This window comes from Calidris pugnax, unplaced genomic scaffold (genome assembly GCF_001431845.1).
Source record: "Calidris pugnax isolate Ruff unplaced genomic scaffold, ASM143184v1 scaffold141, whole genome shotgun sequence".
In the NCBI taxonomy this organism is placed as follows: domain Eukaryota; kingdom Metazoa; phylum Chordata; class Aves; order Charadriiformes; family Scolopacidae; genus Calidris; species Calidris pugnax.
The window spans coordinates 466,847-483,434 of record NW_015090902.1 but is presented as its reverse complement, the minus strand read 5'-3'; the positions used below and the strand labels follow the sequence as shown (position 1 = coordinate 483,434).

Genomic DNA, 16,588 nt, shown 5'->3' with positions numbered 1-16,588 from the left:
TCTTTTATTTTTTTCCTTTGTACTACAACTACTCCAAGGCCAACAGGTTTGTTTAGAGCTGGAGAGAAAGGAAAATATCTGTTTGGAAAGAAACTTCTCCTCATTTTTTCTTACTGTACTCTCTGATAGAAGACATGGTATTCCTTAAATATGCTTCTGTGCAGAACCATTTGTGGATGGCATTAAAACAATATTAAAATTAAATTGTCGTTAACTTTTCAGTTATGTATACGCAGAGGTATGCTGCTAGTAGCTGGGCAAGGGAGGGAAAAAAAATTGTACGCAGCAAAATTAAACTCAGAAATAATTACTTAAGTATATACTTCTTTTCTTTTCTTTCTTTTTTTTTTTTTTTTTTAAGATTCTATCATTTTCCTTCCAGCTCCACATATGTCTTCTGTGACTGGCAACTCTCATAAACACTTCATTGCGATTGGTCCGTTCTCACAGAATCCCACATGCATCAAAAAGTGCTTTATTGGAATGCTCTTTTTTTCTCTTATGTGGATATGTTTTTTAAATAAGTAGCAAAATGAAACTTCAGAAAAACATTATGTATTAAACAAAAAGTCCGCAAACCCTGTGGGTCCCTCTCCTGTCGTCCAGCTTCACACATCAGCAGGCTTCCAGAGTAATATTTGGCCTCGGCACGGAGTCTGTTTGAAAATCACTTCAAAGCAAAAACGGGTGATGGCAGTGAGAGTGTGCCTCACAGACTCTGGACGAAGATGAAAAGGGAGCTGAGCACTGGAGTTTGGCTTTTGAGGCAGTTTTGTGAGTTTCCTGATAAAGCGGAGGGATCAGCAAACTGATTCCCACTGTTCTCAGACCTGCTCCAAGCACGGGCATAGGAAAGCAGGAGGCACAAGAAGATTGTGTTTTGTTTCGGAGAGATTACATACCTGACTAATGTGATATCACAGATATATATCACATGTTTTGCGTTCTACATTTCAGGCTAAAAGGTAAAAAAGTCGAGCACTGCTTTGGTTGCAATGTGGAGTCACCCTCCTCTTCAAACAGGCGGCAGTTTTCAAAGACAATGTCTAGTGGGGGAAAAGAAAGGGCTTGGACCCCTGCCTTGTCCACCTGCCTACAGCCAGTGATCCTCCTGCGAGGGTCCATTGCAGGCAGCCCCAGAGCACACGGAGCATATCCACGGCACCACATTTACTACGAAGGAGCGGGGGGCATTGTCGAAGGGGGAGGCAGTTTGTACTGATATATCCTGACCTCTAAAAGTAGAGACAATTCACCCAGCTTGAATGCTCTCCCTCTCTACAACTCCCCCTCTAATTCAGAATCAGGAGTTGGTAACCTGAAGAACCTTACTAGGCCGCTAATTTCTTCTCTTCCCATTTTACCATGGAAAGTGAAACAGAAAATGCCACCTGTAGAAACACAATATTGCAAAAAGTGTAGGTTTGTTTGTTGTTTTTTTTTTTTAATTTTTAACTCAGTATCACACCAAAATCTTTTGTATTGCAGGCATTAGAAGAGCCAACCAAGCCTGCTAGTGTGACTGAAGGCCCAGCTTTGGACACCCATTCAGAGGTAGTGCTGTTATATGTCTTTCAAATCTCTATTTGAAAACAAAAAGCAATGCTTAACTGAGTGATCCATCCTCCTTTTTCAGATGTGCTCCCCTGCCCAGCTCAGGCAACAAACTGAAGAGCTGTGTGCTGTCATTGATCAAGTCCTGCAGGACCCGTTGACTATGGTAACCCATCAGTATGTGGGATTGACTTTTTCTTTTCCTTTCCTTTTATCTTTTGTTATTAATAAGCCTGTTCTCTGTTGAAACTAATGTTCCAGCGCCGATGCGAGTCTTCTCCAAGTTTTCTGCAGATGAGCATGGAGTCAGACGTTGGCAAGGTAAGTGAATGAGCCCACCCACACATCAGGGGCTCTTTCCAGGTAGATATATCAAGGCAAGCAAAATCACAGTAGAGCCTATGGCTATGGAACAGGAAGCTGCACCTGAGAGATGCAACATCAGTAGAAGCATCTGGTAGTTAAAAAAGACACGGAAGGGCAGAACTGTAGCCCAGGAGTCACTGCAGTCTTTGCTGCAGGAAGCTTTCCTGAAGTCAGAAGGCATTATATTCTTAATAAACAGAAACTGTTAGGTAGGATCCACAAGGAAGAAATCCTTTATACCTTGCCTTCTGTACTGCAGGGTTTCTGGCCATCTCCCAGATTTCATCCCTTCTATCTCTCCTTACTACAGAGGAGCCAATGTTTCTAGCTTCAATGATTGGAAACATCTTGCAGAACAATTTTTTCATGTTCACTATTGGTTTTCAAATAGTGCGATGACGAAATGAGTAAATAGACTTGCTCTTAAGTGCTGATTTCCTTTTAATGGGCCCTCACAGGAGGGGGATGTCTGCTACATCCTTTTACCCTTGATAACTCAGGAGCAGGTAGTGAGAGGCGGGGGTAACTTTCTATACCAGTGTTAAACTTCTGGTTTCACTAAGTTATATTGATGTGCTTTCTGGGTTCAGAAGAATGACTAAGCAAGGGAAGAGGGTCCCATACTCAGTGTGCCCCAGGTAAATTTAAGATAGTCATGTAAGACTTAGGAAAGTGAAAATGGCAAATGTCCAACTGGAAACAGGAGGAAAGGGATTTTTGGCAGAGGAACACATCAGAAAGTTAACACATCCAAAGCATCCTGCACAGTGTCCAGTCCGCCATGCAAAAACAGGGCACAGAACCAGCATGCCTGAGTGGCTATATTCAATATACACTTCAAATCTAATTTTCATTTTTGAAATTACTTCTGTTAACCAGCACGCAGTGGTGAATCAGGCTTCAGGGAGCTGAAAGATGGAAATGCGCTAGTAGCTGAGGAAGCAGTCACAGACTCTTACTGAGGGCATGCTTCCTATGCTGAATCCAAAGTGGTTAAAATGCTGCTGTTTAGTTGAGCTAGAGCATCACAAATCTATTTCCTTGGGCAATGGAGAGTTGAGACACAACCAAATGGAAAGCATCTATTAGCAGTCATGGAACCAGATAGAGGGGGCAAAAAGTGAGTTTAGCACTCAGCAGCATAGGGACCAGGCTAAAGGTTGTGAGGACCTTAGAACATGAGAGCAACGTGCTTCATCTGAGGGTAGAAGAGAGTCACAGGCAGGAAGGACAAAAGAGTGCATATTATAAGTGAATGCCTTAGAATTGGCATGGATTAGTCAGGTGAAACCAAATTCTTGCAAATGAAAACACAGAAAAGTGGAATTTCAGGTCATTTTTTGAGCAAATGTAACAGATTTCCTGGGGCAACCCCACTAATGGCTATCTACTAATAAGCATTTTGTTATGAGAGTTCTCAGAGATAATTTAAATGGTGTCCTCCACAGAGTGGGATCAATGTTTTTGAGCAAGAAAAATTAAATAAACATACCAAGTAAAACTTTAATAACTTTAACCTTATTCTCATGTATCGCATAAATCTTTCTGGAAAACTGAAGCTTTCTTGAATTTGAGCAAGTAATAAGTTGTCACAATGATGAAAATCTCTTTGAGTTACTCTTCTTTGCTCTTAATATATCTATTTATTTTGTACAAGGTGTCAACAACACTGCAAAGAGCAGCTGGGCGTGAAACCAGATATGTGAGTACTTTTATAATTACTCTACATTTTGCATGCAGAAATGGCTAATTTGTCTGCTCTTGCTACAATTCTGGGTGAGTCTGCACAGGTGTCTACTCATGATATGAAGTGTTGACTAGTACAGAGAAGCGAATAAGTTAGAGCACTCGTAATTGAGACTTGAGATGTCTTCCTACTGCTGTAAATCCATCATGGGGATGGATCATGGAGAATCTCTTCAGTGCCGTGTCTATTGATTATTTTACCTGTGTGAATATTACGTTAAAATTAATTTCTTCACACACAGCTTTCTTGTTGCTTGCTTCAAGAGTGGGCAAGAGCTCAGCTCTTTGGCAAACAGGCTGTTACAGGTGTTGCAAGGTGCATTTGTTTGGACCCAGCCTGCACTGTAGGGGACTTGCTCTGGGAGACGTCCTTTAGTTCTTGCCTATCCATCAGAATTTGGGATCGACCCAAACTTTGTTTTCCAAGACACAGAGCTGGCTGAAAACCCACAGTTTACCCTTAGATGAATAGAAGCTGTTTTATCACATACACACACATTCCAATATATAAAGAAAATCTCTATATTGAGTCACCTGTTCAATTATTGAAACATACCCAATTAACATTTTAATTCTTGCTAGCACACACAGTTACTGCAGGTTCCATACTTTACTTACAGCTCATCTAGTCATGTGGTGAGAAATCTCTGCTTACTATTCATCATTCAGCATTTCTATTGAGCCTGAAATCAAAGCAGTGCTGGCAAAGCAATAGAGGCCTTCCAGTTTTGTGCCAGCACAATGCTCGACTGATCAATTCAATTTTCCTCCTTGAATGTGGTGGTGTGCGTATTTTATTGCATACTGTGATTTTTACTTGACAGATTTTGCTGGCTCATACTAATTAGAAAGGATATTGGAAGAGAGCTTTTTAATGAAAAGAGTGTGTTTCAGAGGTAGTCTGTGAGAACAGAGTGTATTCAATACCACTCCAGTGCAGATCTCCAGCTCCCAAGCCTGTGGCTGGCATATACCATAAATTCAGGCATCCAACATATGCCTAGGTTTTCTTTGCTGCCATAGAAAATCACCCTTACAAACTCTTCCTTCCCAGTCTCCCCTGGAACTTTTCAGAGAAATTGAACAAATCAATATTTAAAAATACATTTGGGAGTAAAACACAGGGGATTATAGGGAGGCTAACATTTCCTATAAATTGTACAAACATGTTGAATTTTTTGCATGTCAGAAAACAGACCATGGTCTCCAGGATGTACTGTTGTGGCTGAACTTGTTGGGTCCAGGCTCTCCTGGACTCCAGCAGAGTCTCCCGAGGGGTGAGCCAGGTGTCACAGTTCCCATATGTCACAGCTCTTTCCCCCTCTCTTCCTCTGCTTCCTCAGTAGGACATACAAAGGCTTTTTCTGTTCCAGCTAATAAACCAGGCAGTGGCTCATCCTCTGGCCCTAGGGGGAGGGCACACTGAGGTGGTTTTCCATAGAATTGCCTTCTCCTCTTCCCCTTCCACATCCCTCCCCTCACACTGAGCCCCCCAACCCAGCACAAGACCCAGAGCATCTTCATCCCTTCAGCTTACTGAGGGCAGCATGTTCCATGCTACCATGCAGACCACGATGGACAACCATCAAGAAGAGTAGTGGTTGCTGTGGACCAAAGCATGCAAGGAAGTGTGCTAACCATTAGCTGGAAAGGACTTGTTCCTGAGCCTCTGTGGGTGCTGACTCTTGCATTATATCTCACTAGAGGAGATATAATACAGAGGCCAACATTTCCTCATAATAGGTAGAAGATACCTGTTTTGAAACAAGGTGGTTATTTTGAAGCAATCTAAGAATGTCTCTGGTAGAAATCAGGAACCGAGTATTTTATGGACACTTGTTACAATATCAGATTGTGAGGTCCCACAAGCAGTGCCTCATGTGAGCTGTCTGGGAGTAATGATTTTCAGCCTTCCTTTTTTTTGCATACTTTTTCTTCTTTTAGAAGTAGGCTTTTAGTTTATTCAACAGAATTAATTTCACTAGAAAGAATTAAAGTGGTAATTTCGTAATATAATTTTCTTAATCTTTTTGTATTCATGATGTCTGATATTGAGACGCTTGTCAAAATGTTGCTTTGAGTGGTTTTGGTTAAAAGAAATTCTTTAATTTGTTTATGAGTCCGGGATAGGAAAATCTGTCATTATGCTAAAGAATTATTTATTAACACACATACATATAAATGTATACATATGCACACATGATAATTATACTAATTAATAGATTATATGGAATAGTGGACTATGCAAATATATTGAAATAGCCTGCCATTTAACAATTAAAAGGGCATAGATTTGCCTTGGCCTCAATTACTTTTTGTCTTCTTATGCAAAGTAAGGGTGTAAATGATTGTACATTTAGCAAGAGAGTGTATAAAGTACGGAAAAATGTCTGACTTCAGTGAAATCATGGCAGTTTGTACCAGCTGAAAACTAAGTGCTACAGTCATACACTGCATGGTCTTTGATATGATCCCATTCACCATTACCTAATAATGCATCTCTGCTGGCTTTAGGGAATTGTAATAATTTGTAATAATAATAATATAATAATTCTCAAAATAAATTACTTTTATGACTATTGTGTGTCCTAATATATATACTTAGTCATTATGTTTCCATAAGATTAGTTATCAACAAAAGCTTTCTTAACTTTAATTTCAAATTCTTGCAAATTTAGCATTTTGTCATTGAGCCCCCTTACAAGTATTTAAAAATAATTTCTCAGAGTCAATTAGAATAAGTACTTTGCATGTTATTGACATTTTTGGTCTTTTAACAGTTCTATTCTAAAAAATTCTTTTAAAAATTTTTATAGACATGGCACAAATGAAGAAATGAGAGAACATGAAGCAGCTAAAAATGCACACAGACATGCAGAAATAAGTAGTGCTTTTAGAATGATAGAATCGTAGAATGGTTAGAGTTGGAAGAGACCTTAAAGATCATCGAGTTCCAACCCCCCTTGCCATGGGCAGGGACACCTCCCACCAGACCAGGTTGCTCCAAGCCCCATCCAGCCTGGCCTTGAACCCCTCCAGGGATGGGGCAGCCACAGCTTCTCTGGGCAACCTGTTCCAGTGCTTCACCACCCTCACAGCAAATAATTTCTTCCTAATATCTAATATAAATCTCCCCTCTTCCAATTTAAAACTATTACCCCTCTTTCTATCGCTCCACTCCCTCATAAAGAGTCCCTCTCCATCTCTCCTGTAGCCCGTTTAGGTACTGGAAGGCTGCTGTAAGGTCTCCCCAGAGCCTTCTCTTCAGGCTGAACAACCCCAACTCTCTCAGCCTGTCTTGGTAGGAGAGGTGCTCCAGCCTCATCTTTGTGGTCCTCCTCTGGACCTATTCCAACAGGTCCATGTCCTTCCTGTGCTGAGGACTCCAGAGCTGTACAGGGACCCCACCACACCTCCAGGTGGGGTCTCACGAGAGCAGAGGGGCAGAATCACTTCCCTGGCCCTGCTGGCCACGCTTCTTTTGATGCAGCCCAGGATGGGGTTGGCTTTCTGGGCTGGCAGTGCGCGTTTCCATCTCATGTCGAGCTTCTCATCCACCAACACTCTGAAGTCCTTCTCCTCAGGGCTGCTCTTATTCTTTATCTGTGGTTTGCTGTGCTTATATACATTTCAGGTAACCCCTCTGAAATTACCTTTACCCTTAATTTGCACCACTGAAGCAAAATAATCAAATTCCAGCTTGCTTGTATCTGTAGATCATTCTGAAGTGCTTTGATGTCTTTAAGCTCACAATGAGATTGGTTGTTGCACTTGGTTAGTGGTTTTATATACATTTCAGGTAACCCCTCTGAAATTACCTTTACCCTTAATTTGCACCACTGAAGCAAAATAATCAAATTCCAGCTTGCTTGTATCTGTCTTTAAGCTCACAATGAGATTGGTTGTCGTACTTGGTTAGTGGTATTTTTCTTCTGTCATCACTGTAATCGCTATGTATTGCATATAATACTGCATATAACTTTCTTTGCAGGCCAACCTTTACAAATCAGCACCTACAGTGACAGAGAGCCAACTGGTATGTATTGCACAGCTGTGATACGCTGTTTTTCAAAATTCGCACAAGCACAAAATCTAAAGTAATTATTACTTACTTCATCAGTCCTTTGAAAGAAGTTGCAGTAAATATCCTCCTACAAAGCTGCATTGCTTCTACAGAGCTGCATTGTTTTCTTCCGTACCGAATACATACCTTCTTTAAGTAACTGCAAATCCTGACAATGCTTGTAAACCCATGGACCACATGACAAACTAGAGAGTCTTGCTGAATCTTGAGGTGAATAACAACTATAGAGTCTACTGCTAGTTTTTGGACACTTTTAATATTCCACTTCTACAATTTTGTTTATATGCAACAACATTCTGGTATCTATTTTCTTCTTACACCCTGTTTTAAATCAAAGGTAAAATCAAATAAAGAAGCTGACATTATGCATCAGATGTTCATTTTAGCTCTGATCACAGTTTAGTCCTGTTGGAGCCAAACTTTCTGAAGAAGAGTCAGAAGAGAGGTCATGGAGGCTATCCAAGTGACAGTGACCACTAATGAATGCTTAGGGAAAACATGAGATGCAGATGATAAACTTTCCCCATTTTATTTCAGCTAATGGAATTTTAGGGACTTCTGGATCAATTTCTTCTGTTTAATTATCTTTGACTGCTCCTTCTTTCATGACTTTTTCTAGTTACTTTTTGAATCTTGTTGTACTTTGGTCTCTACAACATTCTGTAGCAGTAGGGTTTACTTTTTAATTATGCATTGTGTGAAATAGTACTTTATTTCTTTGTTTTAAAGCTACTTGACCTCCATTCCTGTACCAAAACAGCAAATAATTGTTCTCTCTTCACTTTCTAAATACTATTAATGATTTTATAGGTATTAACCATAATACCCCATCAGTCACCTCTTATTCAAAAAGAAAAGTCAAAATTGCTTAGTTACTCTTTGAGAAGTATGGATACTGTCCCACATCTTTGATGAACCTTGTTGCCCTTTTCTGTAGTTTTTTCAAGTTTTTGAGATTAGGCGTCTAAAACCATAAACTGCTCTTGTCTAGTTCTGAACACAGCACTTCCTATTTACATGATGACAGGATAAGGGCCTTTACTGTTATCTCTGTTGTTTTCTTAAGAATTCCTAGTAATTTATTTACTTAATCTAACTAGTGTTAACTAGTTCATTGCTGCATGTGTAGATGTAGGAAGTAGTTCAGTTTTCCCCTGTGAAATGTATCAATGTTGAATTCAGTTAAGTTTCACCTGCCTTTTTGTCATTTATTCAGTCAGTATCATAAGATCTGTCTGCAAATCTTTGCACCGATATCTTGTTTTTACTCCCCTGAAGGATTCAGTATCACCAGCAAAATTTATCACCTTCCTAGCCACTCTTTTTTAGCTGATATACATCCATAATTCAAAGCCCAGATTCCAGAGCACATCCCTGAGGAACTCTATTTGTGACTTCTCTCCACTGCGAAATTTAAACATTTATTCCAGTCTTTTGCTTCCTATTTTTTAACTGGTCCATAGGAAATACTCTTTTTTATTCCATAGCAGTTTCATTTCCTTAGTAGACCCTGCTGAAAGACCTTCACTAAAACCTTTGGAAAAACACATGTAGCATGGTTGCACGCTCACCGGACTTGATCCTCTGTGATGCAGCCTCATTTTGTTATCCATGTTCATCCACTCAGGGACCCAAACACTGAGCCTCACAAAAGATAGTCTGTTAATTCTCACTTGGTTTCACATAATGTATATTCCTAGGTGCTGAATGATTCTCCTATTGCTAGTTTAAACATAACATACATCTGCCGTATCAGCCAGTTTTCTTGTATCACTGACTCTTTAAAATAACTGTAGAAGATTTTTCAGCCTTGAGTGCCCTTTCAAAATCCATTCCCTATTATTTGTCCATATGTGCCCTAATTCTGTTCTTTAGTAGGAGGACCTGTGCTCCAACTACTTTGCACAGCTTGAAATGTCACACATAGTAATTTGTGATTCCTGGTTCTCTTCACGATCCTGTAGTAAAACCTGCCCCATAGCTGCCACTTTTCATTCTTCCACTGATGATTATGCCTGAAATTAAATGCCACGATTCAGCAGGTGGCAATTTCACACTGTAATTCCTTTACAACTTTATGTATTCATTGCACTCTGATTGCTTATTGTATTGATTTGTTCTCAATCTCTCTTATTGACAATGTACTTGAGACAGTTCCTCCAAATTGTTTCTTTGGCAGTGTGAGAAACTCCCTGTCCTGTCTTCCTGTGAGGAACATTGAAGCGAGGAATTAATTTTCAGCCTTGGTCTCTTCTTCTTCATGCATCTTTTTTATGTCTTGTTTATATTTACTGGACCCATGACTTTCAGATGTAAGGAAATTTAGCAAAGTTTTTTTTTTTTCTCAAAGTCTTTCTTGGCCAAATATGTGACATTTCAATGTTATGGGCTAGATTGTCTTTTTTTTTGGTGTTTTTTTTTCCTTATAGATTGTATTTGAACACAACTTTCTGTATTTGAAACCTTTTCCTCCTATTCCTTTTTTTCACTTTGTTTGCACTGCTCTTTGAACATCCTAGAATTTACTGATCTCTTAAACTCTTCTTGTAAGATGATGTTTCTCTGAAACATTACTGTCTTCAGCAGTGCTATAACTTATAATAATTTCATCCACTTGGCAGTTCCTCTGATTTTTTTTCCTTATTTTTTTTTATAACTATTGTAATTATTTAACTATATATTTTATTTCACCTGTTTTAAATCGCAGTCACTACAGTGGAATTCTTGTGCATGTTTTTTGCTCAGACAGCAATGCCTTCTCTAAGCATGTTGTGATCTCTATTCATGAACGACAGTTCTTCAGTAGTAAGTGAACATTCAGTAGTAGTAACATTTCTACTTAGAAATTTTGCAGCATTTATGATTCAGACAATTATCTCCTTGTGGAGTCTCTGACTAGCTCTACCAGGGACAGATTATTTACGGTGACCAGAAATGTTGTATCTGTACCTCTCAACTATGTGACTTTTATCCAATTGACAGGGGAAGCACTGGCCATGCCCCTGTGACTCTCATCAATAGATTTTCTGCTCTTTTAAAAGATGACTATGAATGACTCATGGTAACAAAGTGCAAAGACATACCCAGCACACCAACATGACCCACAATATTGCCATTATCATTAACAATAGCTTTTTTTCTTTATACATCATGCAAATAAGTCAAAATTCACATAGCGCTAGCTTTGTTTACCTTGGTACCATTGTTCTAGGTCTTTTTGGTTCAGATATTTTAATGCTACATCAGTGATCTATGGTTTTTGAGTGTACAATAGAAAGATTTATGAAAATACATTTACATGCAAAAATAGTAGAAAAGGAGTCACATATTTAGGGCAAATACAGAACAACATTTCTATATTTTGTGAGCAGGTTTAAATGATAGTAACAGAAAGAATACAGTGCAATTTCTTCCATGAAAAGGATTGTGGACAGGAGTTGTAGGGATTTGAGCCTTGACAGAGGGTGAGCTCAAGCATTTGAAAGGAAGAAAAACATTAGAGAAAAATAGATAACATTTCTTAAGGTCTGGTCCAGGAGTTAAAGCTGGAGTGTTTCAGATAACATCTATGGCTTGTTTTATTCTGGGATATTTAAGATGTGACTTGGCAGCTTGAAATATTTTTTCTCTTAACTAATTAATTTTGAAGCATATGTATGACTGAGGTTCCAGTATTTCCTACATTTAAAGCTACTGAGCCCAAAGCTCTGTGAAATGAATTAAACCATGTGTGAGAACATGACATCTCAAGAAATACGGCATGATTGCCTTAAAGTAAAATATTACTAAATTCAGCATCATTTAAGTTCCACTTCAAGTCAGAATGACATTAAATATAGCATAGTTGGCAGGTCGAGCATAAAATCAGGGGTCACGGGTGCAGCTATCTGCCTAAAATGACTTCATGGCCCTTGAGCACTGACGAATGATTTCTGGAAGTCGGTGTTTGCTGCGGGTCAATATCTATACTTTGCCAAGCACCCCAATGCAGATGCTGCTGAAGTGAAATGCATCAATGACTTCATGGCCCTTGAGCACTGACGAATTATTTCTGGAAGTCAGTGTTTGCTGCGGGTCGATACCTATACTTTGCCAAGCACTCCAATGCAGGCGCTGCTGAAGTGAAATGCATCGGATAGATACACCCAGGAGAGGGCCATACAGAGCCATCAGACAGCAAAGTAGGAAATGAAATGAAGAGGAGGCTGAGGGGAGACCTCATCACTCTCTACAACTACTTGAAAGGACACTGTAGAGAGGTTGGTGCTGGTCTCTTCTCACAGGTAATTAACGACAGAACAAGAGGGAACGGCTTCAAGCTCCAACAGGGTGGGTTTAGACTGGACATTAGGAAGGAATTTTTCACTGAAAGAGTGGTCGGGCATTGGAATAGGCTGCCCAGGGAGGTGGTTGAGTCACCATCCCTGGCTGTGTTTAAGGGATGTTTAGATGCGGTACAGAGCGATATGGTGCAGGGGAGGACTTTGTAGAGTAGGGTAGATGGTTGGACTCGATGACCCCAAGGGTGTCTTCCAACCTGAATGATTCTATGATTCCGTGAAAGAGATCCCCAATATATGAACCTGAATGATTCTATGATTCTGTGAAAGAGATCCCAAATATACCGTAGAAAAATGGGGGTGAAGGAAACTTAAATGTGCTAAAACAGTTTCCTGAAGGAAGGGATGGAAGCAGAGGGCCACACTGGTGCTAAGAGTGCCCTTAAGCCTCCTCCTTGCCACCGGTCTGAGCACCTGGGGAAGCCACCTGTGAATGATTCTATGATTCCGTGAAAGAGATCCCCAATATATGGTAGAAAAATGGGGGTGAAGGAAACTTAAATGTGCTAAAACAGTTTCCTGAAGGAAGGGATGGAAGCAGAGGGCCACACTGGTGCTAAGAGTACCCTTAAGCCTCCTCCTTGCCACCAGTCTGGGCAGCGAGCAGCACCTGGGGAAGCCACCTCCCTTTTCTGGTCCCCTTTCCCCAGGCCAGCAGCAGAGGTGAGTGCCTCCTTCACACTGCTCTTACTTTTCACACACTGCTCTGCCCCTTTTCTCCAGCTGTTGAGAAAAAGACTCAACCTCCTACTGATTTTAGCTTTGGTTTAGTTTAGCACAGAGTCAGTGGAAAGCATGGTACAACATACTGTCAGACATCTTGCTGAAAATTCAGCTGTTTCTCGAAATACAAGTATTTCAGTAGGAACAAAAATAAACACAACCTGAATTTCAAGCAGGTGACTGTCCTTGTTCTCTGTGTTCTGGTGCAAGACCTGGTGCTGCTCCAGCATGGAGGTGGAGAAAATAATTATCCTTCCTTGCTAGGCTTTTCAAAGTGATGTGAATAATTTACTACATAGCCAGAGGAAGAGGAAATCCTTTTAACCACAGTTATATGCCTTCACATCTTCAAACGTACTAAGGGAGACTTCACTGTGGTCTGACACACTGCCTGGAATGTTTTTTTTTATTGCATTTTTGCAAGTGTAAGGCCTCTACAAGGGAAAATAAAAATAAACTAATGTGTTCAATAACATAATTCCCTTTGTAAAGACCAATTTGTGGCAGAAAAGAAACAAAGAGGAATTCTTAAAGGTGATTCACAGTTCCAGTAGGCAAAGCGTCTATGTTTGTGTTGTTAGGGCAAAAAGCATCTTTTTGCTGACAGTGTAAGCTGCAATGTTCCTACATGATAAGGGAACCAATTCCTCACTATCTGAAAGCAGGTGCTCTCAACAGTTTAGGGGTTTCTCAGAGGACTTTGGCTTCTCAGTGCTGACAGTGGGCGAGATGATGCACTGCAGTGTCTGAGGCGTGCTGCGTTGCACACTCATCCCATCTGCCTCAGGGTCCCTTTCCCCAAAACCAAAGAGGTTCTTGGAAAGTACTGGGAACGGTCCCTCTCCATGAAGGTCCCTCTCCGTCCCATTTGAAGCAGAAGGCTTAAAAGACTGCAAGATGCTATTTGTACAGAATAGTTGGATATTAGGGTTATGCAGGCAATGAGAGGGGTTCAGTGCTTGCTATTTATCAGGTGAGGTCTGTTGGACTCGGAGCAGAATGGAAAGAAAGAGGACAGCTAAGTCTTTTATCCCAAGGTTAACTCTCCCGTTCTGTTATGTATTTTTATCTGATCATGTCATATTTTTTGTTAATCATTGTCTGGCTGTCACAGAGACAGGCTGCTTCAAAACAGCGTTGCATCGAAAACATATTAAAATGCCAATGCCTTGTTAAACATTAAGGGGCAACTTTGTTGTTTACAGGAAAGCTGTTCAGGTATCCAGAACGACTTAATGTCTGTGCAGTGACCCAAAGCACCGCAAGGAAGGGGTGCAGTCACTGCTAGCTATCAAAGAAGGGTCTGGCCCTATGTACCTTGGGGATCTCGGAATACTCTGGACAAGGGGAAGTGACAGTGACTTGGATAGGAAAAACATGTGGCTCAGAGGATTTTAGGCCTCTGCTGAGAGGAACAGGGTTGCAACTGGGACCTTATTCACCAGTTTCAGCAAGATCTCAGTGTCATAATAACAGAGGAAAAAAAAATAGAGGGGAAAATGCCCATACACCAGCTGATGAGAAGTTCAGTCTTCTGAATTTTGGGGTGAGTACCACGCACCGCTCATTTTCATACAGCCAAAATACCTTCTGTCCCTGAAGAAGGGTGACCATGTCCATCCTGCCTGTCAAGAGATGCCCTGGCCCACCATATTCTCCTGTTTCAGAGTGGCTCTCTGACCTGAGCCAAAAGCACTCCAGGGAGCACCCTGGCACCGAACCAGTACAGTTGATGATGGGTCAGCTCTCGAGCTTGTGTCTTGGCCCCATGTAATTTGCTAATAGGGATGTAGCCATATGATGGCAGCCCTTTTTTTACCATAACAGCCTTTACTATTTTTCAGCGCTGTTGTAGGAAGACCAACACTTTCCTTGGCAAAATGAAGTCTTAGCTTCATTTCTCAGCAGTCATAGTTGTGCCACCCCCTATCAAAGAAGGAGTTCAAGTTTTTAGTTTTGGATCAAAGATTTTTCATAGCTTGTCAGGAAGTTAATAAAGTATTTCATATTCTGGTTGCTGGCCATTCTATTAGCAGAGTCAGACATAAATGTGTGATTCAGTCAGCACTGGAGTGTGTGATGCTGTCTAGAAAATGCTTCCTTCAAAGCATTTCTGCAGTGTGCTTTTGGAAGAGGTTTTCTGCATAAGTAGAGTAGCTTATCCTTGATGATTTCAGGTGCTTCAATAAGCTTTTTATTGCATGGTTACTCAGTGTTGAGGAGTGCTAGAAGGCCACAGGTCCTTTGTCTGCGTAATGATGACTTGATAACAACTGTTGCTTTCTTTTTACTTTTATATTTACCTTTGTGTAGAAAGCCAGGAGTCTTTCACTATTACAAACCCTTCTTAGAAATCTTGGAGAGGAAAATAATTATTGTATGGCGAATCCTACGAAGAAATAGTCGTGAATTATAGACTGCGAGTTCCTTAAATAAGCATTGTATCTTTCACTAAGTTGACCTTTTTACTGAAAAGTTTTTAATGCAGCCTGGTAGTCATCACTCTTTTTAAAAACTTAGTATCACCTTGTGGGTTATTTTTGCTTTCAGCTGAGTATGTTTCTTCTTATTTGATGCGGCCGATGAAAAGGCCCCAACCCATGGATAGGAGGGAGGGATAAAACACAAAGCTAAGAGAAGATATTTTGCTGCCTGGGCCTTGCTCTTCCCAGAGGTGTGTTGAGCTCCTCCCCACCTCTGCCACCTTCACCTCAGCCCCCAGGCTCTTTGTCCTTTCCCAGAGCAGAGACAGAAGCACAAAACCTGGGGACATCTGCCCCCTGCACTCTCCCCTTCCATAGACACTGCTCTTGCCCTGTCCTTGCTGGATGCCTGCAGATCTTATTTTAAGGTGGTCCATAACTCAGTTTACACGATGCATCCGGCAATCTCAGCTGCACCATTTTAAGCTTACTTTCACAGCAAGCTTCTCTTTTTTTTCCAGGCAGACCGTGTAAGCTTATTGCCCTTGTAAATCGGCAGCATGGCATTATTAAATAGGCTAAATCTTATAAATAAATAAATTTAATAGTGAATCAAGTTTCTTCTCTGCATTTTCATACCCTGCTGCGTTCTGAGGATGGGGTGCTGTGACAGCACCTGTTTCTCAGTCTCAGGTGGGCAAACTGCTCCTCTGGGCTGCAACCACAGAAGGAGCTCAGCAGCAGCCCTGTTGTTATCTACATAAGTTGTGACAAAGACCACCCATTTTCTATGGGGTAGCTGTAACAAAAAAGGATGTAATTGATATATTTAAAAATTTAAATTCAATCACAGACCCCTCCAGGACTTCAGTACTTACCATGTACAGGTTTTTCTTCCTTTTTTTTGTTTACTGAAAAAGTTGTCTTATTTTAAAATTATCCCCAAGCCTCCATTTAGAGTTTATGCCACAATCCATCATGTCAGACTTTACTGTAAGGATTCTGAAAGTCACAGATGTACTAAATTGACAAGTTAATAGCCAATTTTTTGGTTGGCTGGTAGCTAAGCAAGAGATTTTTTCTTGATTAAATAATCCGATTTGTCTGAAATGAAGGGTATCACACACCCATGCTGACTATATTCTCTGAAATTGTACTTTTCCAAGTGAACTCGTAAAGATACTGGATGCAATCACTAGCATTTTTCCCCAGAAAGACTTTCCCCTATGATATTCCTGCCTGGGCATAAGTTAACAGCATCACGTGTTGCCCTTCCTTGTTTCACAGTTACTGTTTTGAGGACCCCAGAAAGGAATTTGCAGACGTGTGGCTGTGCATAAAGTGTGACTTGA

At 40.6% G+C, this 16,588-nt stretch overlaps 1 protein-coding gene across 5 annotated transcripts in view; it reads left to right on the top strand.

Moving 5' to 3' along the window:
* MLIP (muscular LMNA-interacting protein) overlaps positions 1 to 16,588 on the top strand; it is a 135,506-nt gene that overhangs the window by 90,591 nt on the left and 28,327 nt on the right. For all 5 annotated transcript variants that reach the window (XM_014948938.1, XM_014948937.1, XM_014948936.1 and 2 more), the window contains 5 exons: positions 1,489 to 1,554; positions 1,637 to 1,720; positions 1,816 to 1,875; positions 3,578 to 3,622; positions 7,658 to 7,702. In XM_014948938.1, the coding sequence (XP_014804424.1) occupies positions 1,489 to 1,554; positions 1,637 to 1,720; positions 1,816 to 1,875; positions 3,578 to 3,622; positions 7,658 to 7,702 (300 nt within the window). The remainder of the gene's footprint in view (positions 1 to 1,488; positions 1,555 to 1,636; positions 1,721 to 1,815; positions 1,876 to 3,577; positions 3,623 to 7,657; positions 7,703 to 16,588) is intronic.